At 53.1% G+C, this 27,633-nt stretch overlaps 2 protein-coding genes across 3 annotated transcripts in view; one reads left to right on the top strand and one right to left on the bottom strand.

The window, feature by feature from the left end:
• Positions 1-264: 264 nt before the first annotated feature.
• On the bottom strand, positions 265-2,805 carry SOWAHA (sosondowah ankyrin repeat domain family member A). Its single transcript, XM_071570091.1, has one exon. It carries the CDS (start codon positions 2,636-2,638, stop codon positions 1,247-1,249), a length of 1,392 nt encoding a protein of 463 aa, XP_071426192.1. The 5' UTR covers positions 2,639-2,805; the 3' UTR covers positions 265-1,246.
• Positions 2,806-8,821: 6,016 nt separating this feature from the next.
• Positions 8,822-27,633, top strand: part of SEPTIN8 (septin 8) — a 34,558-nt gene continuing 15,746 nt past the window's right edge. The window contains exons 1-2 of one of the 2 annotated variants that reach the window (XM_071570646.1): positions 8,822-8,985; positions 26,151-26,268. In XM_071570646.1, the coding sequence (XP_071426747.1) occupies positions 8,956-8,985; positions 26,151-26,268 (148 nt within the window). In that variant the 5' untranslated portion in view covers positions 8,822-8,955. The remainder of the gene's footprint in view (positions 8,986-26,150; positions 26,269-27,633) is intronic. The other variant, XM_071570647.1, reaches the window with a different exon arrangement.

Genomic DNA, 27,633 nt, shown 5'->3' with positions numbered 1-27,633 from the left:
TTCCTGCTCACAGCTCTGCCTCTCTGTGTTAACTTTAACCAAACAGTAATTAAAGAAATAATAATCTCACTGCAAATGTACTACTTAACCTGCAGTTTGCATGCTTTTTGGAGCTAGGTGTGGTTCTATATATAGAACAATTATGTTTATCATACAGGAGAAGAGCTGGGTTTAGGACAGTGAATCATGCTGTTAAGATAAACATCGCTCTAAGACGTCATGCAGACATTCAACCATGGTAAACACCTAACATAACATAAAGCCCAATGTTTATAAATATTTATTGTAAATAGGTCAAAATCAAAGGCCAAGTTCTAAACAAAACAAAAAGAATCAGACGTACAAGCCCAACTTTGCAGTTGGCTACTCAGAAATTCTGCAGGTTCCGATTTCCAGCTTGTCAGTTTAGTTTTTCACTATCAACTATCAACAAGGTTTTATTCAGACTAAGTTGATTGAACTATAGTCAAGTTTAAATGTTCACAGTGTCAAGACTTGTGGTTAGTACCACCCACTCAACAAGTCTTTCAAGAAGAGAAAAAAAATTAAAATGCTAACCAAGCTTTTAAACTGAGGTAGACAAGTCATGGTGACTTGAGTGCTGAAGGTTGGGGTTCTATTTTTTTTAGTCATTCATCTAATAAAATGCATCAGGCAGCAATTGAGATTGTTGTTAGTATTTCTGATAGTGAGAAACTTTGCTTTAAAAAAGTACACAATTTCTGTAAATAGAAATATCCCTCTTCTTCTACCAAAATAATCAGAAACTTCATAGAAAACTACACATCTTCCCTCTGATAACTGAAGCCTGCTAGATAACAAGCCATGTTAAAGTAGCCAGCCACCAGCTTGCAGTTCACAGTGTAAAATATGCCATCCTTCACCCTTCCTCTGCTCTCCAGCCAGCAGCACTCGTCAAGGAGGCTGGACCTCAAGCACTGCCACCCATCTACACACACACAGGTTGTTTCAGCTTTTCAACCATCAAGTGTAAAGTGTGTGGTCTCCACCAGAACATCAGCACGGTGGTACAGACAGCAGGTAGAGCATTTCCCTGCAGGTTCCTTCCCAAAGGCATCTGGAGCTGGGTTTTCATCCTGTGGACTTTGGATCCAGACCCTGTCAGTGGTTTAGTTAAACACCTAAAGGGACAGACACGCAGAGAAGAAACCCAAAGTGCTTCTGTGAGAGAAAACTGAGACAGCAGCCTGGTTATTGAACAATCCTGATCACAGTAAGGCAGTGCCTAACGGCCAAGGAACAGCTCTGAAACGGGTCTGCGTTTCACGAGGACCTCTTCCTCCTCCTCCATGACCTCGGAGAGGGAGGAATACGAAGGGAAGCCCCCTCTGGTCTTTGGCTTCCTCCTCGGGCCCATAGTGGCAGACAGAAGCTTGTTCAAAGTCGAGGGCTTCCGTAATCCCTTGGTGAGATCGTAGAAAGCCATGTCATCGGAAATGACTCCCAGGACGGTGCTGGTGGAGCTCAAGATTGAAGCTGCAAGCTTTGTGGACTTCTTGATGGGCACGGAGTGCTCCGTGTGTTGGGAAAGGCTCGGGTCCCCCAGCAGGCGCCGCACCGAGAGGGAGGTCCCTTCCCTCAGGTACTGGTGCGGCTTCTTCCCGCTGTAGTCCCTCAGGTCGGTCTTGGCGTGGTAGCTGTAGACCAGCATGGTGATGACCTTCTCCTGGCCGTGGATGGCGGCGAGGTGCAGGGCCGTGTACCCGCCGTGGGACCGCGCGTCCACGTTGACCCTCGCGCCGCCCTTCTCGGCCGCGCGGATGATGTTGGTCACCATGTCGCAGTTGCCGCTCTTGGCTGCCCAGTGCAGGGCGGTGAAGCCGGACACGAAGTCCCTGCGGGCGGCCAGGCTGGCATCGCCCAACAGCAGCCCGTGCAGCTGCTGCGTCCACTGCCCGCCGGCCGCCAGCACCAGCCACTGGTGCTCCGCCTGCTCCAGCGGCACCACCGTGTCCTCGCTGCCCCGCGGAGCCCTCGCCCCCCGCCGCAGCCCCGGCGAGCGGGACCCGGGCTCGTCCTCGGGGGTCGGCGAGGACAGCTCGGACAGCGGTGTGGGCGGCTCGGACGGCGGTGTGGGCGGCTCGGACGGCGGTGCGGCGGGGACGGGCAGGTAGCGCACGGGCAGCATGCAGGGCTTGGGGGGCGGCTCTCGCCGGGAGCCCCCCGCGCCCCCGGGCAGGGGCACCCCTCCGCCGCCGCCCTGGAACAGGCCCCGCAGCTCGGCCACCGCCCGCGGCCCCGGCGGCTCCTCGGGGGGCGTCCCGGCAGGGACGGGGATGGGGACGGGGACGGGGTCGGGCGCGGGGTCAGGAACAGGCACCGGGGCAGCGGCATCGCCGCCCGCAGGCGGGGCCGCCCGCAGCTCTCGCCTCAGCACCACGAACTTGGTGCCGTCGATGTCCTTCACCGTGGCCACGGCGTTCACCGCCGCCTTGAACCGCTCCCGCCGCTCCGCCCGCCCCGCCGCCGTCCCGGCATCGGCCCCGGCCCCGGCCCCGGCCCCGTTGGCCTCCAGCAGCGGCCGGAAGGCGCTCACCAGCTCCGCGTTGCGCACCCGCCCGCCGCGCTCCCGCAGGAAGCCCAGCACGGCCTCCGCGCTGATGTCGAGCTCCGCCATCCCGCGCCACAGGTGCTGCTGCTGCCGCCGGTGCCGGTGCTGCTGTCGCTGTCGCTGCTGGTGCCGCTGCCGCTGCTGGTGTCGGTGCTGCCGGTGCTGCTGCCGGTGCCGCTGCCGGAGCAGCGCGGCCGCCCGCGGGGCTCGCAGGCGGCGGCACCTGCGGCGGCGGGCACGGAGGTGCTGGGGCCGCCCCGCCCCGCCCGCGACACCGCCCGGAAAGGGAGCGGGGCGGGCCCGGCCACGCACCGAGCCCGGCACCCAACACCGCACTGACCTCCGCACCGAGCCCCGGCCCCGCACCGAGCCCCGGCCCCGCACCAAGCCCCGGCCCCGGGCAGTCGCTGCACTGATGCCCTCGGGGGGCTGAGGAGTCGCGTGTGGGCGAGGCACGAGTGTATCAGCTCTGCCGGGACTCCCCGGGCACGGGCGAACGCCCCATCGGTTCACTCGTCTTCCTGCTTCCTAAACCGACTATTGTTTGTTTGTTTGTTTCAGCAGCGAATTAGTGGAGCAGCTTCAGGTAGAAATCACTCTGCAGTCGGGTCTCCGTTCCTGGAGAAGCCTCTGGTGTCCTGCAGAACCTGCGATCCTGCGAGCTTAGAGTCTGATGCCTTAAAATTAGTGAGAAGATGGGTGTGTGGGTCAGTCTTTTGAAACACTCACCTCTGTGTGATGCTATATATATTGTATATATATTCTTATACCCTCATTCTCTCCCTGCTTGCTCATGCTGACCCTTCACACCTTTTACTGAGGGTGGAAGAGCCTCTTCCCACAGATTGCTCAGAGTCTTTGTCAGTCTTTCCCCTTCTCTCTCCATCTTTGTGCAAATGTCTGAAAAACTGTTTCATCTCTTGCTAACGAGCTGGTTCCAAGCCAGATCCTTAAAATCATTTTGCTGCTCTAACGCTGTTTCACATAATAGTGTGCAATGTTGCTGTAGTAATTGTGTGTTTCCATGTGACTGGCACAGCTCTGTTGCTGTGGCACACGTGGCACACCAGCAGCGCCGCCCTCGCTGAGCAGCCCCTGTGCAGGGCTCTGCCGTGTTAGCGATGCTGTCCAGCTCGTGGCCTGTGTGGAGACCTAACAATGTGCCTGCCTCCAAATATTAATTGTGCCTTGCTTCCACTGTTCATGTCCTTGCAAGAATCCAGTGCAGGCATAAGAAAATCTCAGCAGTCTGTGATTTCTGCATTGCAAACTTTCAACTCTGCCCTAGAATTTTCTGCAAATGAGCAAGAGGAGGAGTGAAAACAGCTCAGAAGAATAGGCTCTTTTAAAGAACGTTTTCTTATGTTACAGATGTTCAGGGAGAGGTTGCTCCTGTTGCTTGAACTGGTTCAAGTTTGGCAGGTACATCCTCTCTGCCCTCCCTCCCTGCCTGCACAGGCATCACACCCCTGCACCCCTGTACCCTTTGAGACCCACGAGGGTGCTGTCACATCCCACTCACTTTATCCCCAGCCAGGCACCATTCTCAGGGGATCCCCATGCACCAGCTCCCAGGGCACCTCACTGCTCAGCGGCCAAGCCTGGGGCCGAGCTCCCATCACCTCCCTGTGTCCTTGCTTCAGGCCAAGGTCCAAAAAGAGGGGAATTACCAAGACTGTTCCCCACTGCAGGTCCTGGATTCCTTCCTCGTGGCTGCATAGTAGGAGAACACATAGCCAGGAGGTCATGGAAGAGGAGACAGGATGTCTGCACGTGCACCTCGTGCCATGCCAAGTGTCAGCTGGTTGCTCTTGTTTAACCACCCTGACACAAGGACCTCTTTGCCCAGGCAATGCAACGGCCACTGTGCCACATGCACTGGCCTTGTGGCCAACCTGTAGCATGAGGTTGTGCTTTTTCACACTCTTTCTCTCAGTGGGTGTTAGAAACTGAACATCACACCAACCTCCCATACGTTCTGTAATAGAGAAGAAAACAACACTTGTGGCTAATCCTCTGTACCATTTCCAGACCACTTCACAGGGTGCATCATGTTTGCCAACGTTTCCCTTTGGCTGTTAATGCCTTTTGGTTCCCCACCTTTCAGGATGAGTGCCAAGTACCAGGGCACCATCCCAGTGAGCATCTTTCGGTTTGCTGAGTGCTGGTCACACTGATCAGATTATGCAGCAGAAATTAAACTGTTTGAATGAATTTTATTAATATAGATTATAAAACCCTGGAGCATTATGAGTGTTATGCTTATCAGTCATCTGAAATTTCCAGACTTAAAAAGCATGAGAAGTTTTGCCTCTTCTTCTGTGTCACCAAAAACCTACAAAGCAAGTATTTTTTGTGGGGCTATTTACAGAATACTGTGGGCTGTTTCATGGGAGATTTCAAGCCAACTGTCTTGATATTTTTAATTTACTGGCTGGGACAAAAACAATGTACAGAAGCCCATGATTAAATTAATTTACTACTACTTTTTTAAACACAGATATTGCAGTGTGCTAGTTCTGCATCACAGACTGTAGAGAGCTGGCCTCTAGTTATAACCATATGGCTGAGGGGAGTTTCCTTTCTTGGGAAGAAGTTTCTCAGATTTTCAAATTATCATTATTGCAGTGAAGTAAACTGCATACTGAGCCTGGGGGGTTTTCCCACCCCCCAGGGAAGGAAGGTGAAAGTTATGTGACTGTAATTGCCCACAGCACACAAAACCAGGAAATAAAATGGGAGATCAAGCAGGGCACGTAGTCAGAGCAGAGAAGTTTCTGCTGACCAAAACTGACAGAGGTGGTATCTCAGGTCTTGCTCCTTCCCACGTGATATTCTCAGAGCCACAGGGAAGATGAGGTGCCAGGCTGGAAGCAGCAGAGGAAGAAAACAGGATGTGGGGATAGTCCCCGTCAGACGGATGCTGCTGCTTTGCAGAAAGGTGAAGGTGAGGTGCTATTGACTACAGATGGGAATTTGCCATCCTCTCCCCAGGACAAAGAGTTTCCAGGGACACCTTTGAGCCTCTCCAGCCCTTTGTGCTCTCTGAGCCAGCTCTTACCTGTGGAAAATTGGCAGTTTACCCTAAATTCACTGTGGATTTAGCAGGTACACATATTCCACCGAGTTTAAAAGCCTTGCAGGAGCATCCAGCACTGCAATATACTATTAATTAAGGAGCTATTAGGAATAATTTGCATAACAATTGAGTTCAAGGAGCCACCAAATCCAACTCGCTCCTCTTGAAGGCGTTTTTATGCAACTGAACCTTTTGAAATTAGCAGGGCCTCTCTTGAGCTGGCATTAGAAATGGTGTGCTTTTTGAAATAACAAGGTGCTTAAAAATAATTGCGACCTTCTGCACTGTGCTCTGCTGGCACAAAGCTGTGCCCCACGCCGGTGGCAGCGCTGCTGGGCAGAGGGAGGGGGGCTCCAGCTGCAGGAGGGCTGAGCAGCACAGCTCGGAGCCAGGAGACAGCAGGGTTGGCCCTTGATCTGTTGAAATGTCTCACCATTTCCTTTATGCCACGATTCTTTGTATCTAACCTGCAGCTCACAGAAACCAGCAGCTGTTTGGGAATCAGCTTTTGTGAGCCTTGTCTTGTTATACTGTGCACTTTACTGGCAGGGAAAAGAGCTCTTGATGAATCAAAGCCAATTATTTCTCCTGCAGTACCTGCCATTATGGCATTCAGGCATGTGTTAAGCAAGAGTTCTACATTGTCTTAAATCAGAGCTCACAAAGCTCTCTGGAAAGAAAAAGAAAAAAGAAGCTTTTAGTTTTTTTATCTGTTTATTTTTCTTCTTCATGATATATAAAGGCAGCCTGGGAAATTCACTCTGCTTCTATATAAACTGTTCCACTTGCATCTGTACACCAGAAATACCAGATTTTTGCTTTCCCATTTTCACTGAAGAAGCCAGGAAGAACTGGAGAACCTTTGGGAACTGGCCAAAGAAACAAGATGGCAAAATGAGTATCTGCAGGAACATCTCACTCTCAAGAGATAAATGAATCAAAGGTTCAGGACTGCTGAGGGTGGAGAGAGTCAGCTCCAGGTGCCAGGGACCAGCAGGACAGCCTTGCTGTCCCTGGCAGTGTTAACACAGAGCTGTGGCTGTGACAGGAAAAGGTCTTGGTCGTTTGTGGTGAAAATAAATTAACAGATGGTGTTCAGCAATGACCTTTGTAGAGAAGTACAACATTTTTTGAAGTACAACATTTTTTAAAACCTGTCTTTTCCAGAACTAAAACATGGATTGGCAGAATTAATTTGGCTGTAGGCAGCCTGCTCAGGAGGGACAGAAAACCAGCTCCTCTGACCTGCACTTGTTCTATCATATTTCAAAAAGCAGATTACTTGGATAGAAAATGCCTTGAAATTGCTTAAAGGCAGAACACAACCTTCTTCCTAATCTCTGATCCCTCTAATTACATTTGATAATCCTTGTGCACTCCCGTCAATTATCTACATGTAAGTTTGTATCCTGTGTTATTTCTTCAGCATAAACAGAGTCCCCTTCTGGACGGTCAGTGCTTCCCAGAGCTCCTGCAGCACAGGGCAGGTGGAGCCCGAGGAGGCCTGGGAAGGATCCAAGACGTGGAGCTGTCAAATATGCCCTTGCACACCTGCTGTAACACGGGGACTCGGTGCCCACCAGCACAGCGTGGTCTCAGCTATTTATACCACTGTGGGAGCAAGGGGCCTTTGTTAGGATCACAGAGTGGATAAGGGAGCACAGGAGTTCATATGGAGAGCAGCTAATTGAGTGCTGTAATTAAAACTTTTTATTTGGTTTTAATTTGCTTGCTGAGATTTTGTTGACTTTGAATCCTTCAGTCCTGCTGTAGGGCACTCCAGGGACTGTGCTTTTGTGGGCAGTGAGTGAAAGGAACTGGGATATTTGGTATCTTTCCTTAGCTTGGGAAAAAGTTGAAATTTGGCAAAGCTTTTGAGAAGTAACTGGAAGCAGGGCCTAAGCACAGTTGCTCACTGTTTCCTGGTAATTGGGGTGGGGGTTGGAGCTTTAGCCATGTCATAACAGACTCAAATAATGGCATGGGTTGGAAGGGACCTTAAAGACGCTCTCGTTCCAAACCCCTGCCATGGGCAGGGACACCTTCCACCAGCCCAGGTTATTCAGAGCCCCATCCAGCCTGGTCCTGAACACCTGCAGGGATGGGGAGTCACAACCACTCTGGGTAACCTGTTTGGTGCCTCACCACCCTCAAAGGGAACAATTTCTAATCCCCAAGGTAACCCCATTGGGATTAGGGGTGCAGGTGTGGCCCAGTGACCCAGCAGCACGACACGTGGCTCCGATGAGCTGTGCCTGGGCAGCCGCCCTGCAGCAGAGGGCACCAGAAAGCAGCACAAAGTGCTCTGTGCTGACAGCTCGTGCAACACCAGTGCCTGTCCCGTTCCACGGGCTGAGGGGGTTGGCTTTGTGCGTTATGTGGGAAGGAATGACGGAGAGACACTCGCCAGTCCTTTGCCGCATACTTTAACTTCCCAGAACACGGGCAGCCAAGGGCGTGAGTGAGCTCTCGTGTCCCAAACCCGCGCCGTGGCTGCAGCTTTGGGGTGGGTGGCAGGGGCAGCTCGGGGCGGAGGCGCTGCTGCCCCGTGGTGTGACAATACCTTCCATCGTGCTGGACGCTGGAGACCTTCCCGAGGTGGGCACTGGGGCTGTGGGGACCCTGCGGGGGATGCCCCGGCCCCGGTACAGCCACACCGGGCAGGAGCTTCCCGAGATGGGCACATGGGGCTATGGGGAATGATTTCGGCCCCGGTACAGCCACACCGGGCAGGAGCCGCCCCGTGCGGAGACCGCTGGGCGCTCAGAGCCGCTCCTTGTGCCGCTGTGCCCGCCCCGGCCCCGCAGTGAGCCCCCGGGGGCGCTCCCCGGCCCCGCACAGCCCCCCACAGCCCCGCACAGCCCCGAGGGCGCTCCCCCCGGCCCCCGCACGGCTCCGCACAGCCCCGAGGGCGCTCCCCCCGGCCCCGCACAGCCCCGAGGGCGCTCCCTCGGCCCTGCACAGCTCCGCACAGCCGCGAGGGCGCTGCCCACAGCTCCGCACAGCCCCGGGGGCGCTCCCCCCGGTCCGCACAGCCTGCACGGTCCCGCACAGCCCCGGGGGGTTCCCTGGCCCCGCACAGCCCCATGGCCGCTCCCCCCGGCCGAGGGCGGTGCCGGTCCCGCCCCGGCGCTGCCGCTGCCCGGCCCCCGTGCCCGCGGTCGGTCGGTGTGTCTGTCTGTCTGTCGGTGTGTCTGTCGGTCGGAGGGCGGGCGGCGCCTGCGGCGGGCGGAGGGAGTTCCAGGAAGTGGCCATATTGGATCGGGGAGCCGCATCCTCCGCGCCGGGCACGGACAGCCCGGCCATGGCCGCCACCGACCTGGAGCGCTTCTCGGTGAGCGGCCCCGCTCGGGGCACAGCCTGGCCCGGCCTCCCTCGGCACGGGAAGACTGGCGGGGACACCGGGCAGGGAGCGGGCGAGGCCGCGCCGGTGCCCGCGGGTGCGGGGACGGTCCTTGCGGGGAAGGTCCCGCAGCGCCGGGGGCGGGTGGGGAGGGCGGGCGGCGGAGCCGGGGATGGAAATGGGATTGGGAATGGGGATGGGAATGGGAATGGAGCTGGAACTGGAATGGGACTGGGGATGGAGCTGTGAATGGAGTTGAGGCTGGAGCTGGAGCTGGGAATGGAGCTGAGGCTGGAGCTGGGACTGGGGCTGGGGCTAGGTCCCGGTCTGGAGCCGGGTCCGGTGCCGCCACGCTCGGAGGCTCCTGCCGGGATGCCCGGGGTGCTCCTGCCGGGATGCCCCCGCCGGGATGCCCCCGCCGGGATGCCCCCGCCGGGATGCCCGCGGTGCTCCCGCAGCGTCTCCCGCCGCGCGCCTGCGGGCGGGCAGCACCCGCGACGGGGGGCGGAAAGAAACGGGGTCAGACCTTGGGAACCGCGGCTTGTTTACACAGCACGGGTATCCAAACGCTCTGCGGCAGTAACTGAGCGGTGTGTGCGTGACCCTGCGGGGATGCGCGGCTGGAACGCGGGCAGAGCAAACCCCGGGGCCGCTGGTCCCGCAGCCGGGCAGGGAGCGCCGCTCGGCAAACGCGGAGCGTGACCCGGCACGGCCGCCTCTCCGCAGCCCGCGGGTTGTATAACTGCTCTCGGAAGTCAATCTGGCGAAAATCTGTGTCGGCTCAAAACTATTCTTTGTCTAGAGCTTGAATTTTTTGTTGTTGTTGGAAGGCTGCTCTCGTGAAATAGCTCAGTGATGCGTCTTGTAGCCTTCCAGAGCTACAAACATTTTTACCGCATTAAATAGCGCAGCTCTCCAAAGTAAAAAAGTCTGGTGTGATACCGCTGAAGCAACGGGAACAGCAGTGGTGGCTGGCTGATTTATGGGCATGCAGCTTGAGCACAAACAAGTCCCTGCTACTGTTTTCTTTGTAAGCTGCTTTTTGCCAAGAATCTCAAACTCTGCTTCATTTCTTTGAATCCTGGCCCAAAAGTTTCCAGCTCAAGAATGAATTTGCAGGACTGTACCTTACTTAAAACTTGTATAAAGGAGAATTGATTTGGGGCTCTTATTTAAGACAGGTAGTGTTTCTAGGCTCTGGGAGGAGGGAATTAAGGTAGAGCCAATGGCAGGGAATGGAAACACCATGACTGTCTCGCTGCAATTCTTACTGAATTAATATCATATATAGATAACTTTAATGTTAATTTGGTGTGCCTGCTGCTGCCTGTGCAGGTTTTCATAGGTGTTATGGGAAAATATTGCCTAGTTCTGGAGAAAATTAAGCTTAATTTGCATTCTTTGGCATGGGTAGTGAGTGCTTGGTGTACTTACATCAGGACTGTGTCACTTTTCTTTTAAAAACAGGAAGGGGGGTAAGAAAAAGCTCCCGAAGGTGCTTGGCTGTCCTTTGGGCACCAGAGGGAAATGTCTGGGCTCCAGGATGGCTTGAGTGCCCAGGTCCATTAGGAGGAACTCTGCTCCTTTGGGCAGGGGCTGGGATGAGTTTATGGGCATCTACAGACCCAGCAGGTCTGGTGATCTGATGGTCTTAGTTTGCCTCTTGCCTGGAACCACAGATCTGGCAGCAGTGGGTGGGAAAGCAATGTCTCTTTTCCATGTGATGTGGGGCAGAGATCTGTCCCAGCTGCTGTTCCCTTCACCCTTAGTACGTGTCTGGGCTCTGATGCTGTTTCTCCAGCACTGCCATGGAAACCTCATGATTCAGGTGTTCCGAGTTGTTCTTCCTGCAGAGCTCACAGCTTTCTTGGTGCCACTTTGTGTCACTGTGCCTCAGTTTCCTGAGCATAAACTGTGTGGGAGTAGCTTGTTGCTGCCAAGCAAAGGTGATGAAATTAATTTATTTTTACCAGTAGTTTGTATCTGCAGTGGGAAGTAACATTCAAGAAGCCTCTGAAGGAGGGTTTTGATACACAATAGGCCGTGCTGTTCAGATTGGTGAAGCTATTTATAAGCGTCCAGCTGACACTGACATCCTGGAATGTAATGACCCTTAGGTTTGGATAAAGTGTTTTGAAAACTCCCCAGATGCTTCCCTTGTACAGTCCTCCAGAATGGCTCTGTCTCCAGCACAATAAAGTTCCCTTCAAGTGCTGCTGTTGGAAATGACCAACAAAAGCAAATGAAAGGAAGCTCGCCCGTGGAAGGCTCCCTCTGAGGCGCAGGATCACACCAGCGGTGCTCAACACTGCCTTTGTTTCTGTGAGTGTGCTGTTGTGAGAGAGGTTTGTTTTCAGCCCCTGGAGGCTGAAGTTCTCTGCTGATCTGCTGTGAGAACGTGGCTCACCCACTGCCTTGCTCGGGGCTGGGTCTGCAGGCAGCGCTTCTGGAGAGCCAAGGCTACTCACCAGCAGACTGAAAGAAAGCTGATGAAGTTGGTTCAGTTATGAAATACTTTGTCATCAAAGCTCGGAGCTTCTCCATTGCCTGGCCTGGGCAGTGCTGAGCTAGCACAGGCAGGGACTGTGTGCTGGGGCAGACACGGCAGTATTAGCAGGGATCTTGGGATGCTGAGTGGGAAACAGCCCAACCACCGCGTGCAAGTGGGAGCCAGAAGGTGTGTGAAATGCAGCAGGGAAATGCAGAAGCTCTGAAGGAAGCCAGAGAAGCTGGAAGGAGAAGGAGTGACAGAGGCAACTGGAGGTGCGTAGGAGAGTAAATGGGATGAGACGTGAGACTGAGACTGTGACTGTTTGGCTTTTAAGAAGCTTTTTCAAAACCCCCAAATATGTTGCTTTCTCTCTTTTTACATAAACCCATCGACCTCACTAAATGCTGTTGCTTAGCTATCTTCATTAACCCACAGCCTGAGCTGGAGGTGCAAAGGCAGCTGCTTGGGCTCCCAACTGAGCAGCTGTGTTGTGTGAGAGGGAGCAGGTGTCCTCAGCATCAAGGTTGGGCTGAGATAAGAGTTCAGTATGAAAAGTTAAGCTGTGGAAGATGTGGCTGAGTGCTTTGTGTGCACACTGTGGCTGCATGGACAGGGGCTGTGAACATTGATGCCAGTGATGCCCAGTGAGGAGAGCACTGGGCACATGTACACGCAGTGTGTGAGCTGTGGTTGTGGGGCAGCTGTCCACATGCAGTCCTGAGATTTCCCTTCATCCAAGTGATTGGCAGCTGGCTGGTACTGGCAGCTTTTCTATAAATTATTGTCCCCTGGAAGATCTTGCAGAACAAACACCACTTTATACAGAGGAAAGCTGAACAGCATCTTCCTTGCTGGAAACGGACAATGGGATTTGTTTTGTCACATGGAGTTGCTGATCTTGGGGCGGGTCTGGCCAGTTTGGCAGCTGTGTGAGCATTACCTGTTGACATAGCACTGCCTCCTTGTCACCTGCTCCAGCTCTGTGGGAGGAGAGGGGCCTTTGAACAGAGCCTGTTCCTGCCATAGCTGCCTGGGTTGTGGTAAACTTCATGTATTGCTGCTGTTTTCTGTAAGCTCAGGGTTTCACTTAATGACTGTACAGCCTAAACCTGCTCCTTCCTGTGAGGGGCCAGTGTGACACCTTAGTCTGTGAAAGATGGGCATGAGGAGGGAGCTGAGAACAGCTCTGGGCACCATGGCCAGGGCAGAGCAGCTGCCAGAAGTCTTATCGCTGCAGGTCCTAAGCACAGGCTTACATTTTCTTTTTAATCAATTTCTCAAGGAAAACTTTTCCATGGCTCAATTCCAGTGGAAAATGGGGTTGACTTAGATTCTGACATTCCCCTTGCTCTATTTTTCATCCAGCCAGTGGCACTCTTTGGAACTTTCAGGATTAAATTTTCTTGTCTGTTTTTGCCATTCAGTTACTTTACCCTTAGCCTGGAAAAACTGAAGTGCTGTCCCATGCAGAGTGGAACACAAGTGACAGATTTTTGTCCAGGCTGGTGGCAGGCACCAGGAAGAGAGCCCAGCAGGAGCAGCCCTCTCCTCGCTGCCCTGGCCAGCTCTTCTGCCCGTAGCCTGTGCTTTTTTGGGAAGGAGCGATGGAGAAAATGGTCTTCCCCTGGAGGGGACAGATTGGTGGTTGCCTCTCCAAGCCCTGCAGTCCTTCCCCAGGAGACTTGCTTGTCCTCACACAAAGCCACCTCTGACTGCCTCAACCACAGGACCAATTAGCTCAACCACAGCCCACCACAGTTAAACGCTTATTTTCAATGTCTGTGCTGTGAACAAATGTTGCCAGAATAAGATCCTCTGTATTTTTCCCCTTCCCTGCCTGGTGCTGTGGTGACTCCGGAGCTCTCCCCCTGCAGCAGAGACGCTCCGTGTTGCTGAGCGTGGGAGCTCCGGAGCTGCTGGAACGGCAGCAGTGGGTGGAAGGACGGGAGCTGGGGAGGCTGAGGCCGTGTGTGTGTCCCCAGCATCGGCACAACAAGTGAAAGCCTGAAGAATAACTCCCTTTCAGGAGGCCAGCCCGGTGCCAGGGCTTGTTGTCAGCACTGTGGTGGCAGCTGTCTGCCAGTCTCCAGCACTGCTGGAAGGCCACAAGCTCCCTAAATATTATCTCCTGTACAGAATCCCCGTGCTGTGGCCAGCTGTGGGGAGAGGCACTGCCCTGTCCGCAGGTGTCCCTGCTGTCCCCAGCACTGGCATCTCAAGGCACTGCTGTGTGAGCAGGAGCTGCAGGGCTGGGCTGTTCCATCTGCGGGAGGGATGGTCACACTCCTCTCCTTTCCTTCTCATGCTCCTTTGGCTCCAAGCTTGGGAGGGGAAGGAACTGGCATGGTGCTGAATTGGCTTTTCCCAGGTTGTGCAATGAAGAGAAGGAATCTGGGAGGTGATAGAACTGAGGGAAACATGCAGGGTGTGGGCATGCTGGCTCACCCGCCTCTGTGGGACAGGGGCACATTTATGGCATTAACTTTGGTTATTCTGAATGTGTCTTGGACACTTCAGGTTGTGGATGGGAGAAGCTGCCCTGTTTGTTCCAGATTAGCTGCAACCTTTAGAAATAACATTGTCCTGTCCCATCTTTGTGTTTTGTTGAGGTGGGCCTTATGTTCATGCAAAGCCTGAGCCTGCTTGTTTCTCCCCTTCCCCACATCTGCACAGCTGCAGCAAGCTCTGGGTTTATACCTTTGCATTTGTGTTACTGTATCATAAAAGTGTCAGACGGCGAAGAGAGCCCATCTCTTCTCCCAGACCAGCTCAAGTAAGAAAAACCTCCTGAAAGTGCTGCTTGTTCTCAGTCCCAGCCACGTGCTTTCCTTCCAGAGCCTGTCCTCTGGCATAAGCAGCCATGCTCACCTCCAGCTTGTGACATTGGATGCAGAATGTGTGCCCAAGCAGGGACTCAGCACCCTCTGAAATGGGGTGGCAGGGCAGATTTCCAGAGGAGGATGGTGTTGGTGGGAACCGCAGCATTCCTGGATACAGCCCCGGTCGCCGCTCGCGACTTGTGTCTGCCCAGGGCTCGTGGGGTCAGGGCTGTGGGGGCACCACTTTGTTTAGATGTCCAGATTCCTTTGTGAAACCCAGAAGTGTCTGTCTCCCACACACATGAAATTCCAGAGATGTCAGACACTAGAGTGAGGTTCCCATGGAGCACCCTGGCCCGGGGCTCGTGCCCCCTCTGGTTCCAACCCCTCCAAACCGGGCTGTCCCAGGGAGCTGGGCAGCCTGCCAGCCTGGCTGGGTTTCCATCGAGGGGCTGGGATTCTCCCATCCTCTCCTCAGCGTGGCACAAGGTGCTGTGATGAGTCTGTGCCATTCCGTGTGCAAGGAAACACGCAGAGAATGCCCCTGGAGTCCTGGGGCTGTCAGAGGCAGGACCATCCCTTGGTTCTGCTCAGCTGAGGTCGTGTCTGCCCATGAAGGACTGGGCAGGTGTCCCTTGGGCTCTGGGCAGGTGTCCCTTGGGCTCTGGGCAGGGTATCCTTTGGGCTCTGGGCAGGTATCCCTTGGGCTCTGGGCAGGGTATCCCTTGGGCTCTGGGCAGGGTATCCTTTGGGCTCTGGGCAGGTGTCCCTTGGGCTCTGGGCAGGTGTCCCTTGGGCTCTGGGCAGGTATCCCTTGGGCTCTGGGCAGGGTATCCTTTGGGCTCTGGGCAGGTGTCCCTTGGGCTCTGGGCAGGTGTCCCTTGGGCTCTGGGCAGGTGTCCCTTGGGCTCTGGGCAGGGTATCCTTTGGGCTCTGGGCAGGGTATCCCTTGGGCTCTGGGCAGGGTATCCTTTGGGCTCTGGGCAGGTGTCCCTTGGGCTCTGGGCAGGTGTCCCTTGGGCTCTGGGCAGGGTATCCTTTGGGCTCTGGGCAGGGTATCCCTTGGGCTCTGGGCAGGGTATCCCTTGGGCTCTGGGCAGGGTATCCTTTGGGCTCTGGGCAGGGTATCCCTTGGGCTCTGGGCAGGGTATCCTTTGGGCTCTGGGCAGGGTATCCTTTGGGCTCTGGGCAGGTGTCCCTTGGGCTCTGGGCAGGTGTCCCTTGGGCTCTGGGCTGCTGTGGAGGGTGTTCCCTGAGCTCGAGGTGGTGCCAGGGAACCAAAGCTCCGGCAGCAGCCAGGGCTGCCAGGTCAGTTGCTGGGAGAGGAGATGGTCCACGCTGTGTCAGACACTGGCTGTGTCCCTGGGGTGCCCGTGGTGTGGGGGCAGCTCGGGGCAGAGGGGCATCGCCAGGGCTCTGCTTCAGACCCTGCTCACAGCAGGCTGGGCTGGGCCTTCCATCCTAATCCACACTGATCCCGGCTTTCAGCTCTGCCACGGGAAAAGGGCTGCCTGAGCAGGAGCTGCCAGGCTGCCTCCCAGCAACGCTCCCCTTCCCTGTCTGCCACGGCAAAGGTGTTTCCAGCTCGTATCTGTGAATATAAATTTATTCTGTATTTTCATGCAGAATGAAGAGTTCTTTCAGGTTATATTTTTGCTGCACATATTTTTTCAAATAGGGGTTTTCTCTTCTTTTTTCCATTACCTTAGTTCTTCAGGTTAAAGCTATTCTGTGCTAATACACTTGGAGGCTTTCTGGAGGCATGTGCTAATAGGATGTAGAGCAGTCAGCTTTATTAGCATGATGACTGTGGTTTAGCTCCTGGAGCTGTGGCTGTGCTGGGTTCTGGGATTTCTCTTTCTGGTGTCTTCCAGGCAGTGTTACAAGGAGACTTGGGCAGAGCTGTTTGTGGAGGTGCTGTGGGATGGGTGCATAAGGCAAACTGGGAAAAAGCATACAGTGATGACCTAAGCTCTTGGGTTCCCATTACATCTCTGTTCCTTCCTCTAAAAATATACTACATAATAGCATTTAGTGTAATTGGGCAATAAATTCTGGAAATATATGTGGGAATTAGCCATGTTTATTTTAAGTGGTAACTAAAACAAATAATCTTGGTGGCTGATATCCAGCGTGGCTTGTTTGGTGTGATGGGGATCTGGGTCCTTTTTCTCCTCTTCAACACTTCTTTTAAACTGCCCCAAACCTTTTCCATTCCACTCCTTAGGGGCAGGCACTCAGTGTATCTCCTGGCTTGGCCCCACAGCCATTGGTGTCTGCCAAGTCTCCTCCTCCTCGTGGAGGGATGGTGGGGAAGGGGCAGGGGCAGAGATTCTGCTGGTCAGAGCAGCTGAGTGTAATCTGGGAGTGCAGCTGCTGCCTTGGGTGAACCTGGGAGAGTCTCTGCTAGATAAGGTGCTAAGATTAGTCTCTTGTCAGGGTTAATTGTGAAGTCCATTAAATCCAAAACCTCAGCAGCTTGTGAATAAATTTAAACAGAAACAGAGGAGGGTAGTGTGAGGTGTTGTTGTTTGTCTGTACTTCAGGTTCTTTTCCTTCAGTCTGTTTAAAAAGTTGTGTTTGTGTTTTGGCCCTTGCTTGGTTTTGAATAGCACATGGGGGATGGAATTCACAGGCTGCCGAGAAGCTGAACTTTCTCATCCTTTAAGGTCATTTTGGAGGAAATGTCTTTCATTTTTGGTTTCATAGTTTTCTATGTTTTAACCAACTTTCCTTATTCTCAAAGGCAACATCCACATTTGCAAAGCACTGTGTGTATAATGCTCAGTAAATCCTGCTTTGCTCCTTTGTAAAATCTCATCCAGGACTTGTGATAGGGACAAAATGCACGTTTAATCCTTTCTTGATTAAGAAAGACCTCACAATTAATTAATTAGGCTTGGTAAATGTTATAGGGAAATTGCTAAATAACAGCTTAAGAAAAGGAAGCATGTGGGAATTTTGCTTGTGGTGTAAAAAGTCAGAGAGGAATTTAAGCCAGAAACAGTCAGTTTGTTTGCAGAAAATTAAAACTGATGTTGCAGTCACAGGTTGTAAATGGATTATCTTGGATGTGTGTGGTGTGAGAAGAGATGAGCTTTACTCTCCCTTTAAACTTGGCTCTGAAAGTCAGCAAAAACTGAATTTTTAGGCCTGCGCCATTTGATGTGTCAATGTGTGTAGGATTTTATTTTATGTTTTGTGGTTTGTTGTGGTTTTTTGCAGGCTGAGGCAGAAGGGAAGGCAGGCAGTGGGGCAGCTCAGCTGGTGCTCACAGGTATTGGAGGGAGGAGCTGGGGCAGGAGGGACCAGGTGGGGTGTGCAGGTCCCTGCCCCTGGCTGGCTGCTGGGAGTGCCCCAGAAACCCAAACTGGCACCAGTGCCTTGGATACAGGAAAGCAGTTAAGGAGTTTCCTCCCTTCAGTGCCAGGCTTTCCCCTTGGCTCCCTGCCCGCCCTGGCACAGGGAGGAGCTGCAGTGTGTGCCCACTCGGGGTTTCACAGGTGTGCACTGAGCGTTGGCTGCCCCTGCCTGGCCTGGGGCACACGGGGCATTGGCAAAGGTTGGCACCACACCAGGGAGTTTTGGAAATTTTTGCTTTCTCTTGGTGCTGAGCATTGCTCTTCACAATGCACTCACTGCTCTGGGAGTTTATGAATAGTTCTTAAAAATGGCTCTAAAAGCTTTCAAGAGAGGCATCACATCAGGAACATCACCTTTAGTTAAAGGCAAGAACCTCAGCTCTTGAGCCTTCTTGCTTTTGTAATGTAAAATAGCTTTAATTTTTACTTGGCTTGTCTTGGTGGTGACTCCATATCTGGTTTTCCAGTGGAGATTTGCCTGCCTGGAGTGCAGCTGGGAGCCGGGAGGGCTGTGAATAAAGGCTCGAGTGTCTGGGAAAATTCTTGGCATTCTTAGAAGAGCAGTTTAAAGGGGGGGCTGGGAATTGTGTTGGTTTAGTGTGGTGGTTTTGGGGGGGACTTCAGTGTGGGCTGGGAGCTTGTGGTGAGCACACAGCAACTGGAGATGGTTGGCTCAGTGTCCCGTGTGTGGAGAGTGGCTCAGATGGGTGTGCTCTGTCTGGGGAGAGAAGGAAGGGAAGGGGCTGGGGCTCTGCCCTGCCGTTGCTGGAGGGAAGAGCAGTGTCGGGCATCACAGCTCCTTAGGGCTGCCACAGCAGGGGAAAACCACTGTGCCCTCCCTGCATGGGCACAGGGGAGGGAGGGCAGAGGGGAGGGAGGGCTCCTCACACTCTCAGCTGTTCCTGTTTGACTGGCCATGTACCACCACCAGGGTGGGCAGGGCAAGAGGCAGCAGAGGACCTGAAGCACAGTGGGTTGCTGTTGTAAGACAAGTGGTAAATTAGCATAAACCCTAAAACTTTCTCTGTGGGCTTATTTTTTCTTCCTTTCTTCTTCTCCTGGCCTATTATTAAGTGCTCCACAATGAGGATCTGAAATTTTAAGCACATGCTTAAGATTAACTAAAAGCCTTCAGAGTGGAGTGTGTGCTTGCACTTTGCCACTGTTTGAGATTAGGTGGCATTTAGAGGTGACAGCTTTAGCCTGAGAGGTGCCCAGAGCTCCACTGGGCAGCCCCAGCTGAGCTTCATTTCATCCCCCATGCCAAAGGCACCCATGAGGTCATGCCTACTACACCTAAGCCCTCTGTTAAGATTTACTATGCTCAGAGTCCTCTGACTGTTGTTAGGCAGCCTCGAATCTGTCTCATTGCCTCTCTCAGGCCATCTCTTTGGCTCAGTAAAGTGCAAGCTCATCTGCTGGTGCTGTTACACATCTGCCAGTCCTTGGCCTGTGAGGACCAGAGAGATAATATTGTAATGTGTGATGGCATCTGCTTGCACTGTGGAGGTGTTTTTCAAACATCAGGTGAGGTGTTGCTGTTAACTGCCCCTCAGCTCTGAGCGAGGCAAAAGGAGTGTTTTCCCCATGGAAATGTGAGGCTGTTCTCACTGCTGCTGCTTTGCAAATGCCAAGTGGCATTTGTTGAGCCAGTGTTCAGGGATGGAGAGGATCTCCTGAGAGAGGTGGTTTGTCAGACTTTTCTGCATTGATCCAGAAGCTGGGCCAAGCCCCAGGGAGTGCCTGCTTGGACAGAGAAGCTGAATTTGGCTCCTGACACTGTTTGCCCAAAGGTTTCTGGGCAGGTACTCAACTGCTCCGTGACTCAGTGTACTTGTGAAAGGATGATAAAACTACAAACAGCTTTATAAGGAGTCTTGCAGTGGGTATCTGGGTTGGGCTGGGGACCCTGCGTGTGCTGGGCCCTGCAGCAGCCCTCTCTGTTCCATGGTTTGTGGAACTGCAGCCCAGAGTGCCCGGCCCAGGAGGGGCCAGGCAGTGCCTGTGGGTGGCAGGGCAGCTGCTGAGTGCCAGCACAGATGAGCCTGTACATGGGACCAGCTTGCTCTGCTTGGACTGAATAAACAGCCACATCTCCCTCAGCCCTTTCCCTGCTCAGCTGCAGAGTGTGACTCCCTGCATCAGGACCGAGTAACTTCCTGATTCCAGGCATTTCCATTCGGAAGACAAGGGAGCAGCATCCTCCAAACCCCACTGGTGCAGGCATCAATCTCTGTGTTTCACACACTGTTGTGGATTGTGGCCGGGCTATGAAGAAGGTGAAGTCATTGTTTTGTGCCCAGCACAGTCCCAGCTGTGCCGGGTGCTGAGCCAGCCCCTGGGAGCGCTGCCCACTCTGTCCTGCGCGGGAGCTGTGCCAGCGGCGCCCTGGCCCTGCGGATCGGGGGCCATGGAGCCTTCCCTGCCCTTCAGGGTCCATGGAGCCTTCCCTGCCCTTCAGGGTCCATGGAGCCTTCCCTGCCCTTCAGGGTCCATGGAGCCTTCCCTGCCCTTCAGGGTCCGTGGAGCCTTCCCTGTCCTTCAGGGACCACGGAGCCTTCCCTGCCCTTCAGGGTTCATGGAGCCTTCCCTGCCCTTCAGGGGCCACGGAGCCTTCCCTGCCCTTTGGGGCCACGGAGCCTTCCCTGCCCTTTGGGGCCACGGAGCCTTCCCTGCCCTTTGGGACCACGGAGCCTTCCCTGTCCTTCAGGGTCCATGGAGCCTTCCCTGCCTCCTGGGGCCACAGAGCCTTCCCTGCCCCTTGGGGCCATGGAGCCTTCCCTGCATTCTGTCTGCTGGAGCTGGCTCATCTCTCTGTTCTGATCTGGTTGTCACTCGGAGGGCAGAGGGTCTGTGTGTGCCTGGCACTCTGCCAGGTGCCTGGCACAGCCATCCATGGCTCCAGGTCCTGCTGTGGTGGGCAGTGGTGCATCCATGGGCATACCCAGTGTCACAGACCTGCTGCAGGCACTGGTGCCACACGGGTAACAGCTGTCCCCAGGGTGGAGGGGACCAGTGCTGCAGTGCTGGAGCATTTAGTGCTGTGTGAGGTTTGATGTGATCCAGGATTGAGGAATTCAGGAAGAGCAGCGTGCCTGGGGAGTGGGAATTGAAGCACTGTGGAGAAGTGCCCTGCAGACATTGGGTTGTTGTCTCTTGCTGTTTTCTAAGTGTGTGTATAAACTGTAAATGGAAGAAGCCTGGGAAGAGAAGGACCTGAAGTACAGCTGTCTGTGAGCTCTTGGCAGACCAAAGTTCTGTGCACTGCTGTGCCTCCCCCTGGGTGGGGGACACAGTCAGGGACACACCGAGCTGGCAGTGCAGAGGTGCCCCAGGGAGCGTTTGGGAGCAGCAGCCACCTTGGGGTTGATGGGCACTGCTCAAGTATAAGCCCTTTTCATGTAGCAGAAAGAAGAAAGAACTAAATTTCCCTCCTGTTTCCCTGTAGGCTTTTGCTGTTTGGCCTTGGAAAATGTCAGCTGTTCATTTTTGTCACTTATGTTTTGTTGTGATGTAGAAATGGGAAAGGGCACCTCAGACACAGAAAGGTGCTGTGCTGTCCCTCTGGGTGAAAGTCCAGGAGTCTTCACTGTTTATCAGCTAAAACATGTGATTTTTGGTTTTCCCCAGCGGTTCTATTCACCAGTTGGTTCTACGCTGAGTCTGCTGTAGCAGGGCCCAGGGTTTACATTTCAGCTCCCATCATGCCAAGTTCTTAAAAATAAATATTACCATTTTAAAAAAAAAGTCACAATTTATGATTGTGGCATTGACTTACACTTTTGTTTACCCATATGCTTTCACCTGCGTCACTCAGGAAAACAAACCGAGGGTTGTCTCAGGCAGGAAACACAAGCATATGTCACCAAGGAGGGTTTCTGGGTGGGATTGATTGGAAGATGATATTTCTGATCTATTTTTTATTTTTAATTTAACCAACTGATGTCAGAATGGCCTTTTCTATGCAAGGTCCAGCCTGTTCACAGTGCTCCTGGTGAAACCAAGGGGAGCAGGAGCAGCACATCTGAAAGCACTGAGGGGCAGCTGGCACAGAGCTGGTGCCACCACTGCCATCCCCCCTGGGCTGTGCAGGCAGTGACAAACCCACTTTTCCTGGAAGAAGCTACTGAAAAATGCAATGACGCAGATTGGAAGTGGCGCCAGTTGGGAGGTGAAGCATGAAGAGAAACTGTGAGCGGGTTTGGTTTTTTGAAGAGTCGTAGGCACACAGTTTGATGCTGTACCCTGTGCACTTCTCCTCACAGGTTTCTTTAATCACTCTGCCTATGAGGAAGAGCCTAATTAGTATGTGATACTGTGCTGACCTTCTTATGGGGATCTGGATTCGTTCTCTCTGATTCTGCCTTGCAATAAAGGGCCAAATAACACACCATCTACTGTGGATGTGGTTTGTGGGCAGCTGCCCACAGCAGTGCTCCATCTGCTCCCAGCCCTGCAGTCCTGCTGCCTGGCATGGCCTGGGGGACCCTGCTGGGCATGGGCTTGGGAGGCTGGTGTGGGTTTGAAGTGCACTTTTTGGTTCCTGGGCAGCTTTGTGCTGGTGATGCCACAGGAACGGGCTGGTGTGCCCCTGGGCATCCCAAAGGCATCACTGGCCTCCAGTGGAGCGTGTCGGGGGGCTGGGGTGTCTGTGCCTTGCAGCTGATGTGGAACACTGTGTTTGGGGGTTTTGTTCAGTTCCTGTGCTGCTCAGCTAAGGGTGTCCATCTGTGCTACCACGGGCATGTCTGCCTTTCTGCTGCATGCCAAGGAAAGGGTTCTGTGATGCTCTGTCAAACCAGAGCTAAAGATCAATGCCCCTCTGGGATGGCTGTTGTTCCTGGGGCTGTGCCCACAGATGCAATTCCTGTGCCTGCTGCCTGGGCAGAGCATCTGTGAAACTGTTTAAAGGACTTTGGATTTGAAAATACATAAATTCTGCTCTGACCTCATGACAAATCTTTCATTTCCCACAAACTTCCAGATTCAAAATATGAATTATCCCCTTGGCTCTCTGCTTCAAGCCTGAAGATCAGCTCAAGGCACAGAAATCTTTGAAGAGCACGTTCAAAGGGTGCAAGTTAAACCCTGGTAGTTGCCCATCATAGGATACCATTAGTCACCCGAGAAATGATGTTCAGGGCTGCAGTGGCTGGTTGTGGTGGGAGTTCCCACTCAGAGCCATTGCAAACTCTTAATTATCATGTTGTGTAATGATGAAATGGGCTTTGGGAAAGGTTGGCTGCCTTGTGGTTATTTGCAGCTGCAGGATGGGGTCCTGCTCAGTGAGAAGCAGGAGAGTGGTCTCTCCTGGCTGTGAGATGAGGGACCTGGTTCTCCCCTGGTGCTGGGGAGGGTGCAGGGACCAGTGCAACTGGAAAGGGCAGGGCTGATCCCATCTGGCTCTGCCACAGAGCCTGCCAGCTCCAGTCCTGCAGGGCAGTCTCATCACTGGCACGAAGTCTGGAAAAACTCCTACTGAAATCCTTTGCTGCATGACTGCTGCCCTCATTTATTGCAGCATTTGTGTTCTGGATTGATTATTTATGCTGAGCCTTGCAGCCTGGCTGCTCCTGCTGGAAAGGATTCAGTGTGGAGGTGACCTTGCCTTAACCAGCAGGTGAACTGTGTCAAGCTGTCCTTGAGCCACCCTGGCTGTGTGGGAGCTGCCAAAGGGCAGGTTATTTGGGGTTATCCTCAGGGAGGTGGGCAGGCTCCTCTCCAGGGCAGGACAACACACCAAACTCCACAAGTGAGCAGGAGTGGTGGTTGTGTTCCCAGGGCTGGCAGGTTTGTCAGCTCGATGGGTTGGAGGGAAAGAATAAAACAGGGAAAACTTTTTTCCCTTTCTTTCTTTTCTTAATCTCATTACTTCCCAGCAGCTGTTAGCATTGTTTGTCCTAACACAGCAAAATCCCCTTGGAGCTGAATGGCAGCTGAACAGCAAGCACAGCAAATGGGTTTCTGCTCTGGTGTCGGCAGTGCCTTGAACTTGAACCAGATTATTATTGCTGCTTACAGAAATAGAAGGAAACTGCATCTCAAGGTCACTGGTAAAAGATATTCCACTGAAATCTGTCTCGTTGGTTCAGCAGCTTGGAGAGATGGGAGCAGTTCTGGTTAAGTGTATTCCTGTCCTGTAATGAACAGCGACCAAAAGCCAAGAAAAGAAGAGAAGGAGCCCTGTGTGGCCACGTTTGGGTTTCCAGCAGCCAAAGCATGACTGAGTTCTCAATGCAGCCCTGCCTGGCTGGAGCCTATTTAAATGCAGCCTTGCTGAGCCGGAGCCTATTTTAAAATCCCGAGCAGTGGTGCTGCCTGTTGCCTGGAAACCTCCTCCCAGCCTCGGGCACTTTCAGCCTAATCATAGCCATCGGCAGCCTTTATTTATTTCCCATCCAAAATGTCATCCCAGGCTTCTGGTTTGTGTTTTTGTTTGCTTGTTTTTGTTTATTATTTAAAAGGAAAAGACACAAAGTGTCACCATCAGACCGGGTGACTGGCTGTGGGAACAGCTCTCCCGGCTGGCACCGCATTGCAGTGGTGGGAACTGGCATTTCAGGCTCTGCGAGGTGGTGGCTCAGAGGGACACGGGCAGGAGGAGGGGGGTGCTGAGAGGAAGCCCCCGAGCTCTGCTGGTGCTTCTTGCACCTTGTGACAGCCTCTTCCTTCAGGGGAAAAGCAAAGCTGAGCAGCTGTGAGTCCCTTCCCAGCACACACGTGTGCCCAGTTCCCCTTGCCTGGGGGGTTGCACCATCCCATGCCAGACCCACAGCTCAGCATTTGGCTGCCTGGAGACTCACTTTCCCCCCATTGTTTTGGGGTCTGATCTTTAGCATCTCCATGTGCTGAGGGATGAATGGGAGAAAGTTAAACTTGGAGATCTCTCTGGTTTAGGGGACATTTTCTATTTTTAATTCACCTAAACTCATGGCTACCTTTAAACCTTTAGTACTGCCATAGGTTACACAGGGACTTTTTAACTGCTTGCTGTTTCTGCTTAGTGAGTGTGATGGATCCTGGTGGGATGAAACAGGGTGGATCACAGGAGCCCAGCTGTGATTTGGTTGTGTTTCTGTCAGGAGAGCACTGGGCTAAAATCATCTGAAAGTGTGTCCCAAATGCTCACCAGGACAGCCAGAAGGTTTGTATGTGAGGCACAGGAGCTGCTTCAGCTGTTCACAAGTTGTTCTTGTGATTTAATGGTTTATTTTACAAAGCTGAGAATATTTGTTCTACCAAAGGCAGAGCTAAGGAAGGCTTTGACTCAAGATGCAGTTTAACAAAGGTCTGTGTTTTGTTTAACAATCTCACTGCAGGCACAGAGCAATACACAAAGCTTATCACGTCAGTTCTTTTATTTTCCTCTTGACTTAATTTAAAGTTTGACTGGCAGCTTAGCTCTTCTCAGGGATGCTCCTGTCTCACAGACTTAGTTCTGAAACGTTAAGTTCCAGTTGTCAGGAACAGACAGAAGAAACAGAGCCAGGCCAAGGGCAGACATTTGTTCCATCCCCATCTTCTGTGTGTGCTGGTGATTAAGAAAAACAGACATTTAGCAAAGGAACTGTGAGGGTGAATGACTGGGGCCCTGAAATGCTGTCTCCTTGCTCCTCCAGGGATGGGTACGAGTGCCTGAGGGGCTGCAGGGAGGGTGGTCTGGCCCCTGGGGTCAGACAGCATTGCTTGGTTGTGCAGGGGTGGCACTTCTGGTGAACTATTTGTGCAAATCTAAACTTCCCTGGTTTTAACCACTAGAAATAGATACCATCCTTCTGTCACCTTCTTTTTGCTGGACTTACAGCTGCTCTGCCTTTCCCTATAGCACAGGTCATAGAGCAGTTGTCTCCTAGGATTTTATTGTCTTAGTTGCTGAGCAAAGCTCCTACAGGTGATCTGGGGGAGGGAGGAGACAGAAGGGAGGACAAAGTGCACACGGGGGAGGCAGGAACAGGAACAGCAGAGGAACAGTGGGAAGCTGTGTGGTCACAGATGGCAAAGCAAGAGGGTGCCTCGCCCTGCCTGCAGGACCAGCACCCCCAGTGCCTGAGCACACAAACCACCCTGCTGGTGGCAACAGCAGAGGAAAAGAGAGAAGCTCTTGGGGGAAAATGCAGGGTCTGTCCAACTGAATTCAGTGCTGGAAGGTTTAAGAAAATGAAATCAAAAAGGTGCAGGAGAAATGAGTGCTAAAATACACAGTGGTGGATCTTGCCTGGCTAATCCCTCCCAGCTCCATGGGGCTGGAGCTCACATTAGTGTTTGCTTTTCTTTGGAGCCTGGTAGCTCAGTTCTCCCAGCTCCTCTCCTTCCTGCTGTTGGTGACTTCAGAGGGTTGTGCCAGACCATGAGCTCCTGAGGGCAGTGCTGGGGCTGTGTGGGTGGCTCTGCAGTGCCCAGGAGGGTGGGCAGTCATGGTCTTGCATCTCATCAATCTGATTTGCCACCTCAGTGCAGTTTGCTAATCCAGCTTCTTCTCCTTAGCAGAATGAAGAGAAGAGGAACCTTTCCCTGGGGGGCCATGTGGGCTTCGACAGCCTCCCTGATCAGCTGGTCAGCAAGTCTGTCACACAAGGCTTCAGCTTCAACATCCTCTGTGTGGGTGAGCACTGTCCCTGCTAACAGACGTGGGCTCAGGTTGGGGCCAGGGGTTCTCATGTGTCCTGCTGTGCCACAAGCCTTGGCAGTGACTTTAAGCCAGTCAGAAATGCCAGACTCTCTCAAAAAACACATTGAGTCAAACCAGGAGAATTTCCATGCTCAGTGGGGAATTGCTCATCCCTTCCCCTGCAGTGGCTTTGCAAGAGGAAGGACTAAGGGAAGACTGTGCATGGCAAGTTAAGGGTTCCCATTTGCAAACTGGGGTGGCTGGCACAGCAGCTCTTGGTGAGTATCCTGTCCAGGGAGATGCAGTCAGGTGCACCGTGGGTTAGCTGAGAGCTGCTGGTGAGAACTTGGTCATTTCTGAGTGTAAACCTGCACCCCAAACCTGGGGATAGGAGGTTGGTGTCTGAGCTGTGCCTGGTCAGTGCATTCCCAGGTGAGTCAGGGGGCTTGAACAGGGTCATCTCTGCTAGGGAAGGGAAGGGGGAGTGTTCCTCTTCTTATTGACTGGAGAGTATTTGTCTTGGAGGTTGTGAGCAGGTGCAAGGGACTGACTTGAAAATAACCTCATTATATTTGTGGGGTTTAATTTTGGTATTGATGTGATCCAGCAGGCAGTCTGGCTGGAGTACTAGTGTATGGTGTATGAGGTCTGGAGTATTGTGACCTGCTAGACCAGCAAAAATACACCAGAGGCAGCAGCTCCTCTGGCTTTGAATAGACTGTGCAGTGACAACCTGACAACTTTGACAAGGTTCCTGTGCCATCCCCAAGTCACTTTTGCATATCCACACCATAAGTAAGGAGCATTCCTTAGCAGAAGGGGAACTGCAGCAGAGGTAACTATTTGCAATATGGTTTTACTTCATGTTGTTCTTGGGGGTACCAGAATGGATACTCCCCCATTCTCATCTGGCCTGTGGGTTTTTTTGACAAATGAGCAAAAGCCCCACCCTGTTCCTAGTTCCTACTCCCAACAGTGCCCACAAATGAAGAGGAGAATGCAGCTGACATCAAGAGTGAGTTCTATATGTGTCTCCTTTCAGATTCATCTAGAGCACCAGCTGGCTTTATTTCCTTGCACAGCTCTTAGGCACAGCTGGTAGGAAGCAGGATGTGCTTCTGCCCTACTCTGAGCACCGAGAGGTGTTTGTTCTCCTGTGAAGAGCAGAGCCTGTGGTGCTGGAAGAGAGAAAGAGTCCCAAGCCCTTGGCAGCAGGCACGGCATCTCCCTGGAACACAACCTTGCTCCCCCTCCTGCTCTCCCACCAGTGTATCTGCTGCAGGGCTCCTCAGCAGTGCCTGCCTCTGCTGAAGTGGCAGCAGGACAGACTGCCTGGGAAATGAGCAGGGAGCAGCAGGT

Source organism: Pithys albifrons, chromosome 15 (genome assembly GCF_047495875.1).
Source record: "Pithys albifrons albifrons isolate INPA30051 chromosome 15, PitAlb_v1, whole genome shotgun sequence".
NCBI classification, from domain to species: domain Eukaryota; kingdom Metazoa; phylum Chordata; class Aves; order Passeriformes; family Thamnophilidae; genus Pithys; species Pithys albifrons.
Note: the sequence above shows the minus strand (reverse complement) of the source record. Positions and strands in the feature narration are given on the sequence as shown.

What these genes read in the sequence shown, in the direction of transcription:
- SOWAHA (XM_071570091.1), bottom strand. Translation starts at nt 2,638, where the DNA reads ATGGCGGAGCTCGACATCAGCGCGGAGGCCGTGCTGGGCTTCCTGCGG.